Source organism: Strongylocentrotus purpuratus, unplaced genomic scaffold (genome assembly GCF_000002235.5).
Source record: "Strongylocentrotus purpuratus isolate Spur 01 unplaced genomic scaffold, Spur_5.0 spur5_scaffold_11, whole genome shotgun sequence".
NCBI classification, from domain to species: domain Eukaryota; kingdom Metazoa; phylum Echinodermata; class Echinoidea; order Camarodonta; family Strongylocentrotidae; genus Strongylocentrotus; species Strongylocentrotus purpuratus.
Window position 1 is genome coordinate 8,048,058 of NW_022145596.1, and position 26,303 is coordinate 8,074,360.

Here is a 26,303-nt window from a genome sequence, read left to right on the forward strand (position 1 = left end):
AAGATGCTTTACTACATCACTAAAAATATCTATAACAATGGACTTTATCATTGGCCTTCATTGTACCATGCATTTACAGAATACTGTCTTTATCTATTGTCTATAGGCCTGCATATGTATGCCAACACGCAACCTCGAAATACTCTGCAAAGTCTGTTGAAAATAGTAGGCTGACATCATCAAATATTGTATGCAGGTAGGACTACATGTACATGAAGGGTAGAGCAGAGCAGAATTGACATCAAATGTACCTTTTTCACCTCAAATTTTGTCTGATAAAACAGGGCTCCACTCTAACTTTTTGTATAGGGGGTCCGGATAAAAGAAAATCGAGTCTGTATGCACAAGCCCTATGACTGTGTAAACATTTTGATATTTTGCGAGTCCAGACTGAGATTTTGGGTGCTTTATGTGTCCTGGCCGCCTGCTAGTGTTAACCCTTGAATAAAAGCTCTAATAAAAAGGTCAGATATACACCTGTATACTAAAATCATAGACTTGGTCAGTGATGTATAATAATAATGATAGTGGGTTCTTGTATCGCGTTCATGTCTGTCAGACTTGACACTCCTGGCACTCCGCATTTATTACCCCGGCTTTAGCCTGGCTGACATTATGGTGCTCTAACATTTCAAAGAAATAATTCCTGCCAGGTACCCATTTACATCACCTGAGTCGAGTGTGGCAAATGTAGATTTAATGTCTTGCCAAAGGACATTAGTATCAGACAAACTAGCTTAGACTTGCCCCATATCACATTCTTACTGTTAATGGGCCCCAGAGTTCAAACATTATCTACTAGATAAAGTAAGCCAACACTAAACAGACTTCATGAGCTACAATGTAACATGATGATAATACTGAAGAGTGCATTACTAACACACTATGCATGTAGGTACAGTATGTGGAATGGGTAATCAGTAATCACTAATCAGAAATCAGGTTCGCACGGCAGTCCATTAACTTTAAGTTTAAGTCATGGTTTCAAAATTTAAAGTTATTTTGTATTACTAGTAAGGGAATATGAGACGTCTGCGGATGCACTTTTAGTTGCAAAACTAAGTTTACTTGAAGCTGTGTGGACGCACTCAACTTTGAGGTAATATGTCAGCTTGTATTTAAAAGGATTGCTTTCCTAGCTTGTAGTCTAAAACTATGAATACTTGTTATTTCGTTCCTACATGTATGTGAACTCTTGTCATACATGTAGTTAGTGGATTGTTGATTATAATTTTGAGGTTTTGCAAACTTAAAGTTAAGAACTACACAGTGCCACATGAACATAGCTGGAGTTGCATTGCAAGTCTATTTATCTCTTTGACTGGATATCAACTGCCACAAATATGTCAACAATGTCAGTGAGGAAAGCTTATCCATAGATAAGTAGGATTGGGGATTGAGGCTTATCCAGATAAGAGAATTACTGGGTAGAAATCAGGCTTTTCGGGAGCTGCTTATGCAAATATGCGGTTGAAAAACAAATTATATTCTACATTCATGAACACATTTTCCATACAAAATACTAATTGGGTTGTGAAATGCAATTGATTTGAAATTTGGAGCAAATTCTGTGATAGTGATACAAACTGAAGTGGTACATATTTCCGGTATGGTTAGGTTCGTAATGCAGGGTAGCCTACTAAATACTATCATTTTTTGTCCTCCTAGGGAATTCCATTGCATCAGGCAATACTTGAAGTAATCAACTTTATGTTTTTCTATTTTTCATTTGTTTGTTTATCAATTATCATGTATATTTGAATGATCAAAATTGATCTATCGTTCAGATAGTACAGTTATGTACAGTGTAGATGGAATGAACTTTCGAGGTTTCACCAGTATGCAGTTTAAAATGGTTGTTTCAGTCATGCGGCTGAGTCAACCTGTGTTATTGTTTGTAGGCTGTTATTTAAATTTACAGGTCTCCCAAACCGAAAGTTTGTCACTACAAATGTCAAATGTGAACATAGCTCATTTTGGACCAATTGAGGGTCATTAATTGGTCTGCTCCCCTAATTGGTCTCCTTGACTAATTGATCTATAGCTTTAATTTGATGTCCCTATCATAAAAGAGGAGGAAGGCATATTTGACGATACATTTGAATGACCCTCAATGAGGTTTGTAAATCAATCACCAACTAAATCCCCCTCCCCCCCCCCTTCAAATAAATACAAGGGGCATGTTTGTGGATGTGATTTAGAATAGAGTGGAGAAGTGTGACGTCATCAAAAATCTATTTTTAGAATTTCTCAATTTTTTCTTCATATTCCGAAAGAACACCTAAAATAATGTCAAAATGTCGAAAACCAATTGAATATTTTAAGTATTGGCTGAGATATGACCATCTGAATGAATATATCTCCTATGGGAGGTCAGTGTTATATGCTCTGGCTCCTAACCATTAGGAGCCAGAGCATATAACACTGAGTTCCTATTGGGAGTATATTTATTCAGATGGTCATATCTCAGCCGATATTTAACATATTCAATTGGTTTTCGACATTTGGACATTATTTTTGATGTTCTTTCGGAATATGAAGAAAAAATTGAGAAATTATAAAAATTGATTTTAATGACGTCACAGCTTCGGTACTCTATAGTGCCTCTGATCAGCACAATAAGAAATAATAATGCCATTAGTTGAATGTGATGAAAAATTGTGGATTTAATCCTGTAAATATCCAATACCCTTTTCAATGTTCCAAAAAGAAAGTCTACTTGAGAACAGTAAGAGCTGAGTTTGACCACAGAGCACTATCCTACCATTTCAATCTATCTATTCATGTATCACATTCACAGCTCAAAACAAGCAGCTCGCAGGCAGCGATGAGTCATTGAATAGGGTGGGAGTTACATTTCAAAATGCTAGCATCAGCATCCCCTGGTAAACGCATTTATATTCCTTCTCCTTACGACCCTATTAACCCCTTAACTGCATCGTTTGAAAGTGATGTCAAGTGCCAAGTTCATCATTAAGCTATTGTGGCTTGCTAGGCATCAGAGCTTGTCCTCATTTTTTTTTTTGGGGGGGGGGAGGGGTAGGGGGCTGTTCCTTAGTAATAAAAGGGCTAATTTAAAATGCAACATTTTCCTTATAGTAAAATATTTTTAAAAAACATTATGATAGTGTTATTATGGGGCTCTATAGCATTTTCCAAAGGCTCTGAGGGCATTATTGCCCCTGAAACCCTATTGCATTTTGAGGGCTAGTAGCAAAAGAATCTATCCCAGAAATATTCGACATTTCTGGTGGGTGGGTATGGAAATGCTTTATTCAGAATTTGGAGGGTGGACAGTGTACAATGAAGTTGACTTTGCCCCCTAAGCTAATGGGATAGCCCTTGTCCCACCCCCTTATATTTTGGTCTATAATTTCAAATAAATTAACAGATAAAATGAAGTATGAAGAAGAAAAAAAATCAATGTAAAATGTTGTTGTTGAGAGTTACAAAAGAGGTGAAAAATGATTCATTGCGAAGGTCGAAATTTAAATTATTGAACCTGAAAGTTGGACACGACGATTAGATGATGAAAGCATGTTGATTGTCCTCCGATGACCCTGCCGTGAGAAAAGCCTCATTGCCCTGACCTGCACCCACCCTTCCACCATCACAACATCAAATCAATCTGATTGATGCCCATCATCAGATGAACACAGGAATGCAGAGAAGTTCTTCTCCAGGTGTCAATTTCTCTCCTCGCTCTATTAACCCATTCCATTCTGGAACTCACTATCATACTGGTATGCTAAGTAAAACCAGTTTACCTTTCAAGTCATCCAATGATCTATAGAGTGCAAAGTGTCAAGCTTACATTGTGTATATTTTTTAATTCTTTAATAATAATAACACCGGAGTGTTGGCTCAGTCAGTAGAGCGTCCGCCTCACAACCGGGAGGTCGTGGGTTCGAACCCCGGCCGCGTCATACCAAAAAACGTTAAAAGATGGGAGTTGTTGCTACCTTGTTTGGCGTTCAACAATAAGGGAAAGAGAAACGTCGATCTGGCGCTGCTCAGTGGCTGCCGGGCTCACGATCAATTGGGCAAAAAGAATTCCCATTTCGGTTAAATAAAATTTGGAGTGGACTATTAGGCTATTATTATTATTATAATTTTTTTTTTTTTTTTTTTTTAATTCTTTAAAAAAACGATTGAGAGATTGAATGAGATAAGTATTGAACTAAATTAAAAATGACAGTTTTTTTTTTTTTCTTCACGTATAGCCATATAGAATTATTGTAATTTTTTCTGGATGAATAGGTCGACACTTTAATAGTGCTCTACATAAAAAGTGGACCAACTGATACTTCACCACCTTACAGTACATGTAGTAGTTGTAGAGTAGGGGTTAAAACCAAGAATAAAGCCATTGTGTTTAATATGAATATAATATATCACTATTGGAGTCTCACAATGGAATTCACTGGTAGAGTTATAACAAATAAATGATGTGAGATGCAAGCAGTTAAGATAGTATCTTGCTAATGAGTTTTGCAGTGATTGGCCCTGTCTAGACCAATGCCACCCATCTGTGTTGAATGGGTGTTTACGCCCCTTAAAGAGAAAGTTGAGTTCGGGTCATACGTAATAGTGTGAAAAGAAACTGTCTAGAGATTCTTGGAAAAGGTTATGCTGCAAACTTTTTTTAAATTAAACTAATAACCATAATATAACAAAACTTAATGATAATCACACTTAGTGAGAAGCACTAAACAATGCACAAAGTAATGAAATGAGATTATACTATCATGTGGTATCTACATTTAATCTAAAGTTATAAACAATTCTTAGTAATCTTAGATTTGGCGCATGAGGGCACTTAACTAGCAACCCTTCTTGAGTGACATTGCTAATATGTTTGTCACATACTGTATGTAGGAAAACCAGAATAAAAAACCTCAAACTAATTGTCACCCAAACCCAGAACTAAACCTTTTCTTTAAACTTTTTACCATCACTGCACAACCCAATGACAGTAACATCTTACTTTGCATCAAAGGCAAAACCATTAACTTTTTTTTCTTCTTCAAATTTGACTCCCCCCCCCCCCCCCCCCCACCCCCCCCCCCTCCAATTGCATAAGGAAAACAAAAAAGGGCAAATGTAAATCATCCTTGCCCATTTCAGCAGGCTTAAATGTTGCAGTTTAATGTTTCAATTCATGCATTTACTGTATATCTACAGTACCTAAGTCTGAATTGTGGCACTCTTTTCATGGAATCTTATATTATCATCACTGATATTATATTCTTGCACCCTGTTAAAACTTAAAATTCTAATCTATAAAAGAATAAAGAATAATTCAATTTCTAATCATGGAAAGTAAATTCGATCCTGAATTATAGATGAGATGACTTACGATTTAAATGATTGATGTAGTAGACACCAATTGATGGATCAAATGTTTCCTCCCATCCAAATGGCAGCTCTGTGTGATAACGAAGAGAAAACAATAAAGCAATATTAATAATTAGATCACAAAATAATGACTGAACACTTCAATCCCGGTCATGAAATTGCATTTTGCAAGAAAACGATTTGGCAGATATTAGGCTTTAATAGCAGATATTGGTTTTCTATCCTTTAGAATAGATCTCATACCATCAATTTTATTAGGTTCTGGGAGTTTTATTTTTGCCATTCTTTTCCTCATGACTACTTTACAATACATATGATATACATACAGGTATCTGAATATATGTAGATTAAAAATTAATGGCTTTTATGGTTTTATTGATTACACATATCGTCCTAAAATGCGTACTCTTGAGGGCTAAAAGGCAACAAAGGAACCAGTACTTACCATCACCTACGCAGTCTCCAAATGTCAATGGTTTGATTAATCTGTGATCAAAATGAGAACAAAGTAAGTAGAATTTTAGAATAGGTAAATTAGGAGCAGGCAAACTAACAACCAGAAAATCTTTAAGATAGGTAAACATTTTTGTTCATTACAAATTTACTAAGTGAATCCTAAAAATTCTCTATCCCCAATCCACTCTAGAAAGTGCAGTTTTATTTCCACCCCCTTATTTTGCAGGGAATATCTCATAATCGAAAATTAGCAATCTGCTGTTTCGAAGATCATTTTGACATAAAGGTAGTTTTAATAAAATAACACTTGTGTGGTTCATGATGGAATGCAGCTTGCTGTATGCAAGAAATCATAGAATACATTCTACACATATTTTGTTTAAATGTAGTCTACCTGCAGTGTGTTTCCATGTTCATGTTTTGTCCTACAAATCATTTAATATTAAAACTAAAAACACATTTAAACATTGCTGAATACATCTACAATTCTACATGTATGAACTCCATGTACATGAAACCAACTCTACATATGTACATGTACCTCTGTTCATGAATATTCATTTTAGGTTTTTATAGTTGGTACCATGTTCATTTTATGACATGTGGAATGTGTAACAGGTGTCTTTATGAAGCTTTTATGATTCTATGAAGCTTTTATGATTCTCTGACACATACCCAACATGTGATCATTTGTACACATGTTAGTGATTCCATATACATGTATGGAGTTCTCTATATTACAGAAATCCCAATACTGTATGATAGTGTACAAGTCTATATTTAATCCACACTACATTTAACATACAGTATTATCTCGATATAGCAAATTAGAAGCTTATGAAACCATGATACGCCTGGTGGTGCATGATCACATACGTAGGCATGTGAAGCAGTACAATATACTTCTTTTTAAAGCCGGCACGCTGCACACAAAAGCAGTCCAACCCCACACGGCTCAAAGCGAGAGAAGGAAATGCACACATAGCTGATGTATATGTCGAATTCTAGAGTTGACAAAGGGATGAAGGCAGATCAATAGATGACACAAAGATAGGAATGTAGATCAATAGTTCTCTTTCGGTCCTCTTAACAGGACTATTTGGAAGCCAACGCTACTTAGCCATTTAAAGATAAAGTGAAGTTCTGGTCATGTGACTGCATTGTTAAAAGTATAAGGAAAGATAGATTATGAGCAATGTGGTACAGGGTGTACATGAAAATGATGACTACTTTGAAGTTTTGAAATCATGAAAATGATTTTACTGAGCCCACTCTTGCTGAAAATCGTGCACAGAGAAGTATACTGAAACAAATAGATATGGGTACTGACTATGCGTAAACATGTGACATTGCCAGTTTTGCTCGAAAGTTTTAATCCCCTTTTTAACTCAAGAGTATCCTGGTATGTATGTGAATGGCTGAGAGAATCAATACGCTACACAATCAATACACGCAGTGGGTTGTCAGTTTTGTTTATAAATTGTAGACCCTTCAAGAAAAAAAGCATACCTCTTTCTTGGAAACTGAAAAACATAAATTTAAAATACACTTGTCCTGTAAGCTCACAGGCAACAAAGCACAAAGGCTTGCATTTCAAGTAGTCTTCAAGATGCATGGACCATTTCATAAAATCTAATATTGGGAAGGTATGAGTGAAAGTGTGAGACATTGGTCTGTTTATGGAATGTATAAATGTATATCTACATGTAGGTTTGTTTCAAATTTCCCAAAACAAAATGTTCTGTTATGGCACTCTTGTTTACAAAATATGCATGTACAATGTAGGGCCTACTAATTCAGAGCTTGACAACTGTAATTGTCCTCTCTTTCATAAGCAATCAAAGTGGACTGTTTAGCAATTCAGACTTTTGAGAGAGATCGAGACAAGTCACAAAGGATTACAACTATGTGGCAACTAAAAGAAGGCTTAGATGTTTCAAACAATGTCAAGCTATTCACAACATGATAAATAAAAAATTCTAACCGGAACGGATGCAGCGATAATATATCAAAATTCAGGGCAACATGTATCCAACCCAGGTCTATATTATAATCCAACTGAGGGCAACTATAGGAGCCCATTAGGCACTCAGCTAGTGGTCCTAACCAGAGCCCATGTGGGAAAAGAGGAAATGATTTATGCAAGGTGTTACACAGGATTGTCACATACCAAACTACTCTTTTTACTACAAATTTCTCGATCTTTCTCAGAGTTTGGTTCTAGTCTATCAAAACAGACCTTTGCGCAAACAATGCAGCTGTACTGTCGAAGCATCATTCAAATTTGCCTCTTTGTAAAAATCACTAAATAGTAAATCACTAAAAACAAATTCTAGAAACACTTGCATTCTCAAACAACCTGCATCAAATTTCAAAAACTTGTACTGTAGTTCATTTCGGGCAAGAATACATTTTACACAACTTTATAATAACCAATCAGGTTTAAATAGCCTTTAAAAACATTTTTTTAAATATATTTTAAAACAAAAATCTCAAAAATTTGTAAATTATATAAAGTTAAAAGAATGTAAAGGTACATCCATACACCCAAAGTTCATTTTTTTTAGACAGGGCTCCTGATGTAAAGACCTAAATAACCTACATGTAAATCCTGATCCCCTACATAAAAAATGTGTACTGTGGAGCCCTGTCATATAAATGGTGAATCAATAGGCTAGTTAGTTTTCCAATTTATCTGTTGAGGTCAGCAGAGAAGAGACTAATTTTACATGTCCTGGTAGACACTTTCACATTTGACCTCAAGTGTTGTGGTGACCTGCAGGGCCATATATAAACTGAGGAATGTGTGGGTTTTGGTTCAAACTTCAAAGAGTGAGTTCACACAATAGTATTCGGCAAAATAAACTGGTTAACATGTTAACAAATTGGCCAATAAAATGTTCATGATATGCCCAGGTTTTTCTTCAGATAAAGTAAGGTATACAACATACTCATAAAAGGTACAATGTATGTCTGGACTGCTTTGTGAACACAGAAGAGGATTACTTGCACTGAAGGCCTTGAGATATTTTAGATTGTCCAAGAAGATTTTTATAATGTGAACCATACAAGAAGCAAGTTTCCATGGCCTACCTGTACATAATTTGTCCAGAAAACTAGTCTCTATATATGATATTAATGGTATGGTACACTCAAATATGGACAGTTTGTGTTTCTCAACAGTAAAATAAGATGTGATTCAAACTTCAATATTTCCATATACATGTAGGTTATAAACAAATTCCTACATAATTTAGGCTATAAACAATGACATAGTTATCAAATTATCTTACATGTACTGTACAGTACAGTGTACATGGCAAAAAATTCACCGGTATATGGAAATTGAGGTAAACATTATACTTCACACCCCAAAAAAAGATATACATAATACAGTAAGAACAAAATTGAGGTTGAAAAAATCCTTTTGAGCTGCAAGATCAGATAATTGTTTGAAGCCTTGAATTTGTCAATGGCAACAACTTTGACGGAAATTACACAAGAGAATATTTTATTACCGTATTTACATTTCTCACACAACTGTTACATGTACACGACATAGGCCTACACTGTAATGATTGTATATTATCTTTATTTGCATCAGTAGCAATACAATATTTCAAGTCGTACAACAGAACTGTTCTACTGTAGTATTCTACCAATTCTAGCTGAAATGATACTGTGTAAATAACGAGTGGGAGTGGGAAAATTTATACTCACAAACCTGCATGGCATGAATAAGTATTATGCAGACTACAATGGAGTAAAGATGATCATGAAAGGGTAAAATGGACTGACTAATAATACAATTGAATGCTCCAAGTCACAATTTAATTCATGGTGGTTAACAAGGAAATATTTAAAGTATTGCTTGCAACCTGTACATGTAGTTACAGTGTACACATTTTATGACGCAGGCCCATGGTACATTACATTAGTACTTGTACAAATGTGCTCTACCTTTAAGATATAAAACAAGTTGGCAACTATATCAAAGGAATTCTCCACCTCACTTGTTGCATCATGAACATCTTAATAAAAATTTCTTGTTATATTATCTTTAACAAAGTTTCTTATCATCATGAGCAAGTTTTGTTCATAAATGAATTGGCACATAATTGTTATTTACATTTGTCTATTCACTGGAATGTAGAACGATTACAGTGCTCTACAAAATAATGGAAGCCTATATACATGTGTTTTATTACACTATATAACTTCTACATTGTGGGCCTATACCCGAGTTTGAGGACATAATGAAGGTCTGCATGTAGTACCATGTACGTGAACAGTACATGTGCCTTCAATATAGTTGTATCAATTTGGTCAATCATTTTTCAAAATTCAAATTCAGAAAGACAAAATGGATTTTTTAAAATGATATGCCTAATAGGGCATCTTTAGTCCACTCTTCCACAACTTGAACCAACATGTACAAGTAGTCAAGTACATATACATGTAGGTCCACAGGTACATGTATAGTTGTACCAGTAATCAACAAGTTTCATTTGATCAAGTTTTCCCCTTTTCTTCAATCCTTGTCCTGTCCATGCAGAGGAATATCAAGCTGACTTTCTTACCAAACCAAGATATTTCAAAACTTATTACCTGCATGAGAAGCATGTACTGGAAATGTATTGTACATGTTGGCCTACATGTACATGTACATACATCAGTGTGATAAGATCCCAAACTGTATGGACAGCATTTATATAATGTCCCACCCCCCCCCCCCTCAAATTACAGTACAGGCTGTGGAGACTGGAGATTTACATTGTATGGCAGTGAGAAAATGGGCTGTGATACAGTTTTTTACATGTCTGAAGGCAGCATCAGATAAGTTGCCCAGAAGTGAGTGCATGCACCCCCAAAAGACAGACAAAACATGAATTCTCCCATACCACACAATAGGCTTTCTGTCTACATGTATATGGAAACATAAAGGTGTCATTCTCTGTATTCTTTGCTTCTACTGTAGGTCCAGTGAGAGAAGAGAGAGAATCAGAGAACTTGCAAAAACCGGCATAGCTTGAAAGCACTCTGCTATGAAACCAACAACTATTTCAAGGCAGGCTAGAGTTTGTAGACAAATAAAACACACATTCCTTTCTATGGGGCCCTGTCATTGGGAGAATGGGAATTTGGAGGGGTTTTGCTAATACATATCACTAGACCCATTCATACCGTCTGTTGTAATACCACTTTCATACTTAAAAAAAGACTGAGAGTCCAGACGAAGCTTAGCAATATCAAAAGCATAGGCATATATGTGTACAGTATGTACTGTTAAATTTGGACAAAGTGAAACAACTGCCAACTTTTGTGAATTAAAAAATAAAAATGCATTGTTAAGCCAACTGTGATGCATTTTTTATTTTATTGATGCTATTCATGAATTTTAAAACAACTTACAGTTAGATATTCATCATTATAATGTGTTCCAATTCTCTTATTCAGTTAATATTGACCTTCTTGTCTGTTGCAAACCTGTTATGTTTATTTCAAAGTATCTCATTATTATAATACATGTAATTTAATCCAAGTATAATTCTTGTTATACAAGCAATTTATGTGACATAAACTAAACAGATAAAGGCTTTGGACCCACTCCTCCCCCTAAAAGAAAAGACAAACAACTCAAAAGTTAGTGGCATCAGAAGTATGGAGCAAAGTCCAGACTGTAGGGCCGCAATTTGAAAGATGTTTGACATTCCTGCCCTGATTATCTTCACTGATAGAGGAGGCTGATTTTCAAAAGGCTTGAATAATATTGACAATCTTCTCTCTTTTATCACGATAAACCTTTAGTTATTCCTCTCATACTTGGAAAGGAACATTCAACAGGTCATACAGGTGCAATAATTGGAATGTTACAAAAAATATATTTTTGATATCTGGTTACATCGTACACTGTAGGTTAGCATGCCAAATGTATCACTCTTATATTTTCCAAACACACTTTATTGAAATTAAATAGGAAATAAAATTTGTGTACTTTTCTTATTTCTTAAAGCCTAAAGGTACTACAGTACTAGGCAAATAAAACAAATACTGACAAAAGCAGTACATAAGATAAGGGTGGTGATGATTTATTTGAATTTCTCAGAATAACTCCTAGTCTAATTGATGATTGTTGAGAGTTTTTCCTTTTCAGTATTGTAGGCCTATAATTTCCTTCCATAACATCAATATTTTTTCAAGAATACAGAACACATTTTTAACTAAAGCTTGGAACCATGTTTTCATAGGGTGAAAAGACTTGAAGGCATACATTGTACATGTACATGCATTATGTGTAAAACATTCCCTTTTTTTATTATTCAGAAAGCTTCACATTTTGCTTTCAAAGCTTTCCTAGTATTTTTGCTTGAATACATGATACTAGTTTCAGACAAATGTTCAACTACTTTTACTAGTGAACAGATATTATTATCTAGAATTAGCTTTAAAGCATTATCCCTGGTTTCAGAACACTTAACTTTTTTTCTTCCTTTCTTTAAGCTTCAAGGATTATTTTTCTCTTCTTACATAATGCAAGACTGATGAGAATTAAACTACTTCCACAAAGTGAAACTGAAAGGGTTTTTTCTTGGTGATATGAATACTTGTAGGCGTAGGCCTACATTTATCCTTCAAATACCTGTATTTCCCTTTTCAGAATACTGAACCTTTACTTCTTTCTGAAAGTGGAGCAAGGATTTTTTTTCTTCTTCTTCTTCTTCATGTATTATGTAAGACAGATGAGAATTATAATGCTTTCACAAAAGGCCGGTTTTCATCAGACCGAAGTTGCAAAATAACTTGCTATTTTCGGGATATTTTCCCGAAGCTTGAAATTGCATCTTCGCCAGACCGATACGCTCATCGCAAACTTGCTCGGATGGGTGCAAATTAGCCCGCTATTTCCGAGATAGCGAGCTACTTTGGAAACAAGACCACGATTTCTTGTGAAATTTTCTTGACTACCGGTAAATAGCCTGCTAATTGCAACTGCGGGCTGATGAAGACGCAAATTAACTGGCTAATTTGAGATCGGGCTAGTCAAAATAGCGGGACATTTTGCAACTTAGAACTGATGTAAAACAGGTCTGATGAAAACAGGCCTAATGTAAAGAGAATTCTATTGATGTTGTCTCTGTTTTTCAGATTGGAGTCGTGTCCTTCTCCTTGTGCATGTTCTCAAATTCTTTCTGTGTTTTTATTACCGGTAGGTACATGTACATGTGTGTCTGTCCCAAGAGCTGAGCACCAAAAGTGTGACCTACATGTACATGTATCAAGATGATATCACAATCCAAATATACATACTTTGTTTCCGTATGTTATGGCCTATCTCTTTTAATGACTGCCTCTATGAATTTTGCAATAATCTGTAATTTGCAAAAGAAATGTTGAGATGAGGGTTCAAACTCAATTTAGTTGTTGAAACTAGTCTTGTACATGTCATAGCTCTCATTTGAATTCAGTATAGGGGTCTATTACTCTAGATCTATTTGAACTTAAATTTCACATGATTTATTTTTAAGAAAAGCATTCTGTGAATATAGAAATAAAACATTAATTAGGATCCTCTACAAGATGCAAATAAAGCTTTAGTGATTTTGCTATTTAAATTTACTCTCGTTTAAACTGGTCTGAAAGAAAACTGATGAATTGGAAAGAAACATGTCGTTGAGACATTCTGGGTCTCTATAATACCAGTACTAGATTACATTGTAAATACTAAATATTATACTAAAAATAATACTGCACCATAAATATCCGCTAACAAATTACTTCACTTCCACGTACATGTAAATTAATTAATTGCATCTTGTTTAATATTCATAATCAAATTGTGTAAATCATTTTTATACTGGACAGACATACATGTAAACTGTGTCTGGTAAGGGAAATTCTTTGTTAAAACTGACTATTTGTCAACCTTCCCTAGATTTAAATAACAAAGTGAAAGTCATGAACTAATGGAAGTAAAATTACCTCCATGTATCTCTTTCAATAAAATACACTTTTACTGATTTAAAATTTATATGAATCACTTTCATAAATGACATGAGCAAAAATTCTAGATCTAGACTCTACTCTCTAGACCTCTAGGCCTACCAATTTTTATTTTTTCACTTCTTTGACTTGAGATAATTGACTGAACAATGATGATCAATAACATTTTTTATCTATATTACACAGTATGCTCATTAACATAACAACCCCCAAAAACGGGAAAACATCGCGCTATTCACTATGCAGCTGCAGTTAGCAATTCCCCTTTGTACTGCATGCTACCACCACCGCGCCGCGCCGTATACCAGTCTACCACCATAAACACCACAACTACTATACGCGAGCGGCTAAACAACGGCCACCTTGCAAGCCCGATCAGCCTACCTGTCGCGAGGGTCCATCCACGATGTCTTTCTCGTACTGTGGTCGATGAAATACACTTTTCCATCGCCATCACAAGCTTCTTCCCATCCTCCTGGGAGAGGAAACTCTCCTTCGCGTGTTCTAGGCATTCTTATCACTGATGTGAGCTCATATCCATGAAAATGATGAGGTGGCTTCAATCTAATCCTTCCACTGTATAATTCCAGACGCCATGTTTACACCATTCCAGTCGATCGCGATGATCAATGTGCGTAATTAATTGTGCCGTTTTATTTACGAACGAACGTTTTCAGAATTCGAGTGTAACGCTGCATCGCCCGTACTACACAATGCACTTTATGGTTTCGCTCGATCGGAGCGAGCACCTGCGGAATAAGCTCATTACGTATGCACGATTATTGCGCTTTCGTAGCCTTGGTGACATCATTCACCAGGAATTTCAGCTATTTTCTGAGAGCGAGCAACCTGAATGAGCACCGACCGCAGCGGAACTTGCTCTTCAAAGCTTCATGGCTTAGACGGCGCTATTTATAAACATAAAGGACAACAAAATAAGGTTTGACTGGGGGTTTGGCAAGACTTTATAATAATAATTTCAAATAACATCGAAAAACAAAAACTTTCCTTCTCTACAGATAATTGAAAAACGGGCCTAGCTCTCACGTTCTTAAGTGTATATGCCTCTTATCTGAAAGCCTAGTACAGATAACATATTTAATTTGTTTCCATTTTATCATTAAACAGTTTGTAGAAAGGGAAATAATTATAACAATAAGATTAGAGGAAAAGCGACTTGTAGTTGTAGCCTATAATTATACTGTTAATGTTAAATGGAAATGTTTGTATGCAGCCTGTTGGTAGAGCAATATTTTTTTTGGGGGGAAGGCCAAACCTGGTTACAAGGTAACCTAATCAGATATTGCACCCAGTCCCACCAATCTTTCCTCATCAATTAACCTCTCCATTTAAATATGTATATTTCATTTGACTAATAAATTTAAACAAATATATGCTTAATATTTCCACTTACCTATCCATCTGGCCAGTATCTGATCTACTACTTGTCTTAATTTCCACTCTTTATTCATTCATTCATCCATCAACATAAATTGCTCCACTCAACAGCTGATACAACATCATTCCATCAATCCACTCATCCTTCAATCATCTATCCATCAATCTTCTGATTCATCAGTTCACTAAGACATTGTTGATTAATCATTAAACCATCAATCCATCCATCTATCCACAAATCAATCCATCCTTCCATCTATCAATCAATCAATCCATCCTTCCATCTTTCATTCAATTCATCAATCAATCAATCAATCAATCAATTTATCAACCAACAAATCCATTAATCAATCAATATTTCACCAAGTTTTCAACCAAGCACAAGCTACAATGTACCAACATTACAAGGAGTGACATTTTTACATTACAAATCATTTAAAAGCATTAATGAGTATGTTTATTCCTTACATATCTCCTTTTAACAATGAAAACAAATGTAAATGTGCAAATCAATATTACTCTTCTCTTGAAATTATTTCAAATTTTGGGGGCCATACCAAAACTCTAAATAGCGCAGTTTTGATGTACAATCTAAGAAAGGAACTTTTTAATGTTTGACAATAACATTAATTATAAATCAAGTACCGGTAGTTGGTTATGCAGAGTTGGTTTCCTTTTACTTACCCTACTTGTCTTTCTTGTATATATGTATACACTTACTTGTTAACGATTATAACTGCCCTTAAGCTTTTACAAGATTTGTGCATGTTATGCACACCTGTATGATTTTGTTTTTATTATCCTTTTCATTTTATGAACATAAATTGTATTTGTTCAAAGATTTGTTATCTTTCATTATAATGCTTTAGCACTTAAACATTGTTTTTATCTTTTAGAAGCGTAAGAAAGTTACAAGATACTATATTATTATTTATGTATATATACAGCTACGTCTCTAGACCATTTTCTTCACGCCTATATATATATATATATATATATATATATATATATATATATATATGTAAATACAAAAGAAACACGTTTTTCATTCACAATAAATTTTTTAAATAAAATTTAAAAAATCTTGCCAAAGAATGGTACTAGGCGTGACTAGCACTTGTGCTAACTTCTAGTTCCCATTAACAACTTCACCTAAATATTAGTAATATCTTTTGTACATTAAATAGTATGCAAATCTATGTCTAAATATCCTTTTAAAACCATTACTGTTCAATCAAAATCACTCTTCTGTTATGTATACATGTATCAGTATTCTTCTTGCATTGTAAAATTGTTTATATACTTTCATTATTGTTATGTGTTGTCAATAAATTCAAAGTCAAATTCAAACATGTATCCTACATGTGTTGTACATACAGTAAAAGCACATCTCCATGTCCATTCTTAAATCCCACAATTAAATTTCATTTTAAATATATACCTGTACAACTGTATGGTTATCTACAACCCCGTGCTTGGGAAAATTCTTTGTCCTGGGCCATATATTGCTATTTTGTAATTTATGTACCACTGTCTATGTTGATAGTGAAATAAATACTTCAGTAATATGCATCTATCTACAGCTCAAGTATACCATCATTTTCCAGAATAATATGAAAAAAGGGAATACATGCATGAATTAATCATATGATATGGTAAGTACATTAGCATACACAAATTATAGTGATTTGTGAGTATATAAAAAGCAAAAGTCATTCAAGAATTCTAAGTACGGTACAGCAGTAATCCCTTTTTGACAAGTCTTTATGCACATCCAAGGTCTTAAAAGTAACAGGAACCAGTGAACATGGCCCCTCAAATTTCACTCCAGAGTCCAGACCCATGAAATTGTATTCTAAATGGGGGCATGGTCCAAACATTGCAAAAATTTCCAGTAGGTGGTAGGTAGCCAGCACCTGTCTGATGGAGTTAGAACGGTCTTCTAACCAGGAGGTCTAGGGTTTGAACCAAACCGATGCACTACTGCTCTTTGGTAGGACAGTTAGCCTCAATTACCAAGCATAGGACTTAAAAACCTATGTACACTTGTTGCTTATCTACAACCATATTCTTACTTTCTTAGCAAGCAGGTAAATAAATTAAGGTAAAATACACAATTTGTACTAGTATATATTTCAGAGCATTATAAAATGTTCGATAGACTACTAGAATTGTATACATGTAAGTACAGAACTGGAAGTGATCACTTTTGACACTTAATTTCAAGATGCTCTGTAATCATTTTTTTAGTCTTGAAGCTGAGCTTCAGAGAACTCCTGAGTAAGAGCTCTATTCGGTCGTAGGATCAGCTGGGCTGTAGGGTAGTTAGCCGCTACCTCTCTCATGGAGTCCAAACAGTCTTCTACTGCCGGAGTGCGGGTCAGCTGGGTACCCAGGCAAGCCACAGAGCGTCGTTTGTTGTCCAGACGGGCCGACCGTCTGACTGGAGTGACAAGCAGGCAAGGAGTGGGCGGAGAATGGCCAATGGTCCGGTGAATCCTGCAAGGAAGAGAGAAGACTTTAGACATGAACCTGCAAATGATCTTTGTATTTATTTCATTTACATAAGTTTTCCAATTGATTCAATCATAACAGATAGCTCCTGAATTCTACAAGGTTTCACAATAAATGACAATCTGCACCAAGAGCGAACACCCGGTTTAAGAGTTAGATCTTTGATTATGTTAATCGATCTTATTCTAAATGTTTCTCCTTTCTCTCACTATGTAACAGCATTGAATGTGTCTGATATCAGTAACCATACACATGTAACCATGACCTCTAGTTTTACAAACAGTATCTATCATCAACCAACCAGTCCATCTTTATCACAATGTGAGCATGTCACATCAGATATTGTTTGAGAATCAGAATTGCATTATTGTCCTTAAATAAGATGCATGTTATCCAGCTAACAATGGAAGTTACAAACTGATTCAGCCGAGGACGCAGGTTCGAAACTGAGTCACGTCTTTTGGATGGTGACGTTAAAAGTTGGTCCCCAGATGTAAATTATCATATCTGATTGACACACGTCTGTAAAAACACACACACACACACACCATTCTGGATTTTAAAAGAAAAGCCATTTAAATTGCAAAAGTGTGGTTTACCTCGTAAAGTAAGGTGTAGTTTCCTTGAGGCTGTACTTGATGCTCAAATGGGATGTATCCTCTCCAGGTCTCTTATCATCCTCTCCATCAGGAGACTGGTTCCCATCCTCTTCTTCAAACCTCAGGTGTGCTACAGGTGTCTGGACCTCAAGGCATGGTGAGTGCCTGAGACGGTAGTCCACACCAGTCTCTATGGAAGGAGATTTCCATCTGGTCTCTTCGGATTCCTCACTGCTCATCTTTAGCTTGAGTCTGTATGTAGCCAGGGTGTCCAGGATATCTTTTACAGGCTGTAGTATTAAGAAACAAAGTATACAAAAATTGTGTGTTACACTTAGTAAATGAAGTAGACAAGCTGTTGTTAGATCATATTAATGGGGCCATCATTGACATTTGATGACACCATGGTAACCCCTTTTACCCCCTTCCACTTTATGACAAGACATGATACGACTAGGCAACATTCCAAGTTTGCATTTGTCATTTGAATTGTGAACTTTGTATGTCAATAACCATTGCACATATGTTTTTGAGTACCCCTCCCCCCCCAAAAAAAAAATAAATAAATAAAAAAAAAATTAAAAAAATACATGTACAAACATTTTGATAAGACTAGACATGTAGCAGATAGGAGGGGGGGGGGGGGTCAACAGTATAAGGGTCAACCAACTACAAAACCTTGGTAAAATTGACAGCATTGAGACAGTCATGAGTAGTTTCAGGCAAAGTTTCCCCTAACAGTGTGTAAATACATATTATTCAAAACTAATGTTTTTAGTTTGCATCCCATCAAACAAACTTCCAGAAAGTAAGTCTGTCATAAATTGCTTACAAAGTCTTGTGGTAAAGTAGTGTGCTTGAATTTACATGAAGCATACACACTTATCCCAGGATATTTGATATATTGCTCCTACTATTGTTATCAATATGATTCTAATTTCCAAGGGATAAACTAGAAGAGAGACAGACATACAGGCACACATAGAGGGAGGGAGTGTTACTGCTTGATACCTACAATGTTAACTCTTGTTATGCACTTACTTCAGGGTTAAACTCCACAGCTTCAAACAAGCATTCAATGGCAGACTGGTCTCCACCCTGTTTCTCAGCAATCTTTGCCCTGCACAGCCAATAGCCTGCACATTGTTGGATGAGTGGAACTTTGGTCACCATTCCATCCAGCCAGGCTAACATGTCTTCCAACGGGCATCCCTATAATAGGGTAAAAACAAACAAGGGTTTTTGATGAGAAGGACAATTTTGGTGAATGTTGAAAATATATATATCATTTAACATTTGTCAGCAGTCTACATGCAATTAAGTTAGGAAATATGGAACAACCTTTCAAGAGAAAAATCCTGTATATCATTATAAATTCATGTCATAAGTTTCAGAAAAGGGTGTTAATAAGATTTGAATTATTAATCTTCTTTTTATTTTTTCAGCCTGAATGGGTAAATGGATAATTGTCTAGTCATACACCAAAGAGTCTTTAATTCCCCCAACATATTTAAAATGGCATTTGCCTCTAAACTAATGAGCAATCACAAAAGAAATGCACAATGCACAGAATCACAGCATATATTCAACCGACAGCTCTGATCCCTTGAAAAGAAATGAATACAAAGGGTACCAACAGGATATAGGTCAAATATCAACTCAATCCAATAATCTTTTCAAATCATTTGTTTTGCTTGGCAAAGGCATTTTTTGCTTGTGTTTTTTTTCTTTTCTCTCTAAGCTCTCTTCTAATGATACAATTATATCCTGCTAGACATAATACAGGATTTAGGTGGGCTTTCTTGGTATAAACCAGAGCCTGGTCTTATAAACATTTAAGATTAATTACAACTTATGAGATAGGAGACTTGATTGATTGGAGGACTTGCGATTTATTTGAATCAATTGCAACTCTCTATAACACGTGGTCCTGAACACACATTGTGATATTGAGGAAACATTAATTATTAATAAGAATTTCCTGTTCAGAGAAATGTACAGGAAGTAAAAACATATTTACATGACTTAGTAGTGATTTAGTTGTTTGCATACAGCCTTATTTAGAAGGCCTAAATAAAACTGGCATTTCTTGCATGGTCCTTCTAATCTATACCATATTTGACTAATGACTAATACATGTCTAGATCTGAACTAGCTAGACAAGATTTGAGTAGTACAGCCTCAACTAGGAAGACCAGGGGAGTGTTTCACAAAGACTAAGATCGACTTCAAGTTGGACTTAAATATGACAGGCCATTCATGCCACTGGGTGCTCTCACCATTGGTCTCTCAATTATGATCTTCAGATAATATTTTTTCCTTCAATAATGAACTATCAAAAAGGCTCAATTCTGTAGATTTGTGACCATGATTTGTACATCCCTTGAGAGACCATTGCCAGTAAATGGTGAGAGCAAACAGTGGCATGAATGACCTGCCATAATTAAGTCCAACTTAAAGTCAATCTTAGTCTTTGTGAAACACCCCCCTGGTCTTAACTGGTCTGAGTCTCCATCTCACCTCCTCCAGCATTTCCAGACACTCTTTCATGGTGCCATGTACAGCACCACCTTCACCAGACCGACGTGTTCCTTTTCCGGGGGTGTCTCTCCTGTTCCTCCCAAGGTGAGGTGTCCCAGACCTTCTCCTCGACATGTGGCTGCTGCCTGCAGGGCCAGGGGTGTGTTGCAGGGACGACTCATAGCCCAGGAAGTTGTTGAACCTCGAGGGCGTCTTACCCTTGGCTATCAGCCATTGCTCCAGTCTTCCTCTTTAAATTTGGAGACAAATAGTATAAGTAACGATAACAATATTGATGTTTTTTTCTACAGCACATATATCAACCACGAAAATCGCTCAAGGCATTCCAATACCATACCTGCCAACATTTAAAAATAAGAATTAGGAATTTCTAGCACAGTATGCCTTCGAAAATAAGAAATCTGTACCCTTAACAGGCGTTCGCACGTGCAGCGGCAGTGTACCTGGCAATACGCGGTAAATCTGTAATAAAAAATGAATACAAATTCGGTGCTCAATCATGCAGCCTTCCGATGCATGCAATATGTGAACTCCCAAATTGCGGCGCATGATAAAACAAGCTTAATTTGGCTTTAGCAACAACAAAAAACAAAAATATCTGAATTTTGACAAATCAGGATATTCTGAGTTGTTAGGTTCTCAAAATCCATTCCGGATTATTTGGAAGGGTTGGCAGGTACGCAATACTACCCTGGCCTAAAGTGAAAAAAAATTCTAGCAATATTTTAGTTGTTTTGTGGTGCAAGGTCACAAATTGTATTTCTATACCAGTAGCTTATTTCTTGTGGAACGAAAACAAAAATTTAAATTACCTTATGTCTGACTTGCTCTTGCTTGGTCCAGGTGTGACCTTGGGTGTGCAGCTGACAGGGATATTTTCATCACATGCCTCCACTGCTGTTGACATCTTGGGCGAGGAGAATCGAACAGACTTGCGACCCTGGGTATGGAGGCTGACATGTGACAGATCATGTGACCTGATAGGAACTTGCCGAGGCATGGCTGCTGGGATTTTATCTCTTTTGTTTGGAAGCAATGTGCTGCACAAAAAAAAAGGGTAAATGAAAGGGGTGGTTAACATTGGAAAAGCCAAATATGATAGCAAGACCTAAAAGTATCCAGGGAAATTAATTAAGTAAATCATAGATATCAGCCACAAAAAGAAAAAATGTTTGCATAAATCAAAGTCCATGCAGAAAGATCATGAGCATGTATAAGACTTTAAACTATGTTTTTTTTTCTTAAAAGTAGATGCTACCTGTAATTATTTATTTTTTACTATGGATGTACTCACACTTTATTGCCTGTTGCTATATTTTTGCTCTCATTCCTTTTCACACTATTTGAAGATTGATGGGGAGTGTTCATCCTAGTTGATGGTGCTAGGCTTCTCCTGCTAGGCTGCTTGTTAGTCTGTAGATTGCTACATGTACGTCTCCTATCGATAGCTACATCACGTTGGGTTGAAGGGCCTGGGGTATAAAACCTAGCTTGCTTGCTCTTATCATCAGTTCTCTCCATCTTTTTCTCGGATTTAGATATCTGAATGGATTTCCTACGAAGCAGATGGAAAACATAAAAATATGTAATTACAAGTAAGACATGATTACCAACAGTATGTTTCATAGTGTAAAAAAATAGTGGAATCAATTGTCAACATCTCTCTCTCTCTCTCTCTCTCTCTTTCTTCATTTATGTTTCAACATTTGATTATCACTCAATCTTTATTTATTTAATACCAAATTGATTTTGTGAATCATGCGTATACATACTTTCTATGAAAGAAATGTGTATTATCATTGTTTGTTGAAATAATCATAGGAATTATTATCTATGCACAATGGGTCTATTTTCAACGATTAGATAAATTAGCTTTTATTCCTCAAATTGTTAAAACTATTAATTTTGGTGCATACTATACTTTGCAAGTATCTGGAAAGAAATAATGACAGAAAGTTAATAAATTGCCTCATAAGTTACATTTCTCAGTACATGGTGCATATATAAACTACCCTATTGCTCATAAAGTTGGAATTATTTCTTCATACCTCTTTTCATGAAATGACTGTGATAATATGTTTTATTCTTGATAAAGTTTAAATCTTCTCAGAAATGTATCAATAAAGTTATGAGGAGATGTAAACTTTATCTATCAGTATCAAGTATACATGTACATACTGTCACAATCAATTCATGAAAAGAGGCAAGAGAAAATTATTCCAACTTTCTGGGCAACAGCGTATGATTCTTCATCCATAGCCAGGCATTCTATCTGCCTGACAAAAGTAAAGTTGGATTGTTTAGATTACCTCTTCAATGGATGACTTGGAGTTGTGTGCTTGGACAGCAGTTTTGTCTTTTGTCTCTCCTCTTGTATTTTACTTAGGGTAGGCAAACCCTTCTTTGCTCTCCATGCTTGCAGCCTTTTCTCCATAATATCTAAAACAATACCACAATGAATTTCATTATAAAAAATACATTGATGATCAAGCTCTTCTTGTATGTAGGGGACTAAGGGTACATGTATTAGCTGTATTGTGTTTTCAAGGCTAAAATTCCTATAAAGTCATACTTTTCAGTACTTTAGGACAAATTTAATAATGTAGTCATGAGTCTTTGCAGCTTTAGCATTTTTTGGTATGGATTTGTGTGATGTGAATACTCAATATTATGCATTTCAGGAATCGCCAGGAATCACTGATCAATCGGCAGTGAAAATAGAAGTCAACACAAATTATAACATGCATTTGAAAATATTGTGGGGGCAAATTGAACAGAAACAGATGTTTACTTCTTTATGTTTTGAACATAATTTCGAGCATGGATCACTGTGGAAATGTCATCTGTTTCCCAAGGCCTCAGGTTTTGCCCAGTCTGAGATGTCCGTGGTGGAGACTGGAGAGCCATTGTGGATTCAAAATATTGTGCCAATAATGATACAGGATCAGGAGTGATCACATCTCAGGGAATAATTTTCCTGGTATCGCATCGCAATTTGCTATGTATTTTTGCATAACTGCTATACAAAATATCTTTTGTGTAGCAGTTTTCTTTCATAGAAATGTACAGAATTTCATTTGAAATATTTATCCATCGGGTGAAATTGCTTATCAAAAAATTTAGGGAAAGTTATTCCCTGCATCTAAGTAACATGTCTAAGGCTTGTTCAAGTATTGGGCGGTAAACTGCTGCAAAAGAAGCCGCAGTGATCTTTCTACATGTAAATCAGCACTTTACTGACACTTGATAACACTTTTAGCAGCGAAATACAATAAATTTAACTCGCCAATGAATGTAAAAAATACTGCAACTCGACCCCCCATAAAAATTGGTATTCTGAAAGCTCACTTAACTTTATTTTTAACGTTACTTTTAAGTACTCAAGTAAATTGAGCGCTAACAGACCTCCTAATCGGTATTCTGAAAAATCACTTAGCACTCTATGAACTCCTACATCATGAAAATAGGCCCCTCCTCTTTTTTAGCCCATTTCCACCAATCAGATATACTGTAACCAATTAGAAAAATGATGTATAAATGTGCTCCAATTTCAACATAGGAAAATGTGTTTATAAACTGCAGAGTGTGAGAGCCGCTTTCAGAAAGCCTTGTGATAATTTCACTTTCTTGAATTGAAACATCCACTTAATTTTAGAACATTGAGACCTCTGTCTTATCAAAATGAATAAGGTTATTCTTAATTAATCAAACATTTCATCTTGGCAATTGGACATCCATTGCGTGAAATGAAAAATACAATTTTAGGTGATAGGTGATAGTGGTGGTTATTTTACCTGACAGCTAAGAAAGCAATAAATGCTTGTAAATAAGCAACCAGGAGACCGACGGCTTTAGGTCCTCTCCGAGGGACCTGGTAATGAGGATTAATGCCTTACCAAAGGGCACTAGCGCATCGACTTGGTTTCGAACCCGGGTCACCGGATAACGAGACCAATGCTCTATCGACTGAGCTATCGCGCCTCCTCCTTTTACTAGTGTTGTGTCTGCCATGTCTCGCTAAAAAACTGATGACTTCATAGAACTATTGGGTCTTTTATCTTTTTGAAGCCAATCGACTACTAAAAGAGATTTAAGAACAACAAAACTCTTTCAACTCCTCATTTGACTGCTGTGTGCGCACATCAAAGCAGTTTATAGCAAAACGCATCTCTTGCCAATTTAAAATGGTCATTTAAGTGAACTTTCAGAATACCAATTTTCCAAATTGAGAGTTGTGTGTGAGAAATAGGTGCGTGATGTGGACCAAGTTTTTTGTGGCTTATTTTTTTATTGGCCAAGTTGATTACTGGAAGTACTGAGACTATTGCTGGAAAAAAACCACATGTGGCGGTTAAAAATATCAAATCGGATATCTTCATTTTATTGGCAGTGATTTCGACCTTGGATTATAACTGGAAATATCAGAAGTTCTTCATAATGATAATAAAGGCATTAAAGATTATGATTTTTGACAGTTAAATTCATGAGTAAGTATTTGAAATTTTAATTTTATTTTCCCCCATTTATTCTAAACATGCGATATATCATTTTTACATAACGGTAGATAACTTCACACAGGCGCGCGCCCGCCCGCAACCCACCATCAGTATGTACTGTATAGTGCAGCGGTTTGCCGTGAAACCTGTGAAGAGTGTACATACTAATATCAACGTTTATCTGAAAATTACTCCAAAAATAACAAGAAAATTGACACGAAACAGGTAACAAACATAACGCCTTTTAACTCATGATCATTATTTGGACATTTAATTAATATTTACTTCATTTTGGGTATGTTTTAGTAGGGTATCTCCACGCCGGAGTTACGGGTCAAATTTTGGATACGTATCTGAACAAGCGCCGAAGTAGAAGGCAAGAGCCACGGATCGCCTGGCCGAGTCTCAGCTCAGGTCTGCCAAACAAGAAATTAGCAACTAAAGCAGACCTGTTAAAACCAGTGATCGAAATTTATATCGTCTTATATACTAGTGAAATTGGCGTTAGTTCATAACAGCTTTCATAATTAAAACAAAAGTTAGTAAATCACACTCACTCAGGTTCAATATGTGGGACTTAATATTAAAACTACCCAATTTCTCACCGTTTTCTACCGAACTTCTTCGCCTTTTCCGACAATCAGAAGATTTAGAAAGTGACTCCATCGTATTCCGAAATTATATGGCAGAGTACTTTCTAGCAAAGCAAGGCAGAGATAAAATAAGACAAAACAAATCTCGAAAACTGGCAGTCTTGACTGTTTATGTTTTTGTAATTCGCTCCTCCTTCTGTCTGTTCTCGTTGATGACCAATCACGTCGTCGCATACTTCCGGGGGGCGGGGGGGGGGGGGGTGGTAGATAGGGACCGGATCAGGGTACCGAGTGGGCGCGGAGAGGTGGTATGGGCATATGGGCCTACAACAATACATATAAATACA

The 26,303-nt window shown here is 35.9% G+C and overlaps 2 protein-coding genes across 2 annotated transcripts in view; both read right to left on the minus strand.

The window, feature by feature from the left end:
• Positions 1–14,504, minus strand: part of LOC575200 (protein KIBRA) — a 38,572-nt gene extending 24,068 nt beyond the window's left edge. The window contains exons 1-3 of the mRNA XM_775617.5: positions 14,200–14,504; positions 5,804–5,844; positions 5,360–5,428 (exon numbers count right to left, since the gene is read on the minus strand). Coding sequence (XP_780710.4) covers positions 5,360–5,428; positions 5,804–5,844; positions 14,200–14,327 — 238 coding nt within the window. The 5' untranslated portion in view covers positions 14,328–14,504. The remainder of the gene's footprint in view (positions 1–5,359; positions 5,429–5,803; positions 5,845–14,199) is intronic.
• A 2,649-nt stretch (positions 14,505–17,153) lies between these two features.
• On the minus strand, positions 17,154–26,183 carry LOC100887842 (cytoskeleton-associated protein 2). Its single transcript, XM_030980548.1, has 8 exons — positions 25,969–26,183; positions 23,177–23,306; positions 22,162–22,422; positions 21,680–21,907; positions 20,847–21,096; positions 19,368–19,538; positions 18,327–18,616; positions 17,154–17,712 (listed from the first exon to the last, which is right to left on the minus strand). The coding sequence occupies exons 1-8, from the start codon at positions 26,027–26,029 to the stop codon at positions 17,460–17,462; spliced, it is 1,644 nt and encodes a 547-aa protein (XP_030836408.1). The 5' UTR covers positions 26,030–26,183; the 3' UTR covers positions 17,154–17,459.
• Positions 26,184–26,303: the final 120 nt, after the last annotated feature.

Coding starts and splice junctions, on each gene's coding strand:
- LOC100887842 (XM_030980548.1), bottom strand. CDS start 26,029: ATGGAGTCACTTTCTAAATCTTCTGATTGTCGGAAAAGGCGAAGAAGT. Junction 22,423..23,176: donor CCAAGTCATCCATTGAAGAG/GTAATCTAAACA, acceptor TCTGCTTCGTAG/GAAATCCATTCAGATATCTA. Junction 17,713..18,326: donor ACTACACCTTACTTTACGAG/GTAAACCACACT, acceptor TCTTCCTTGCAG/GATTCACCGGACCATTGGCC.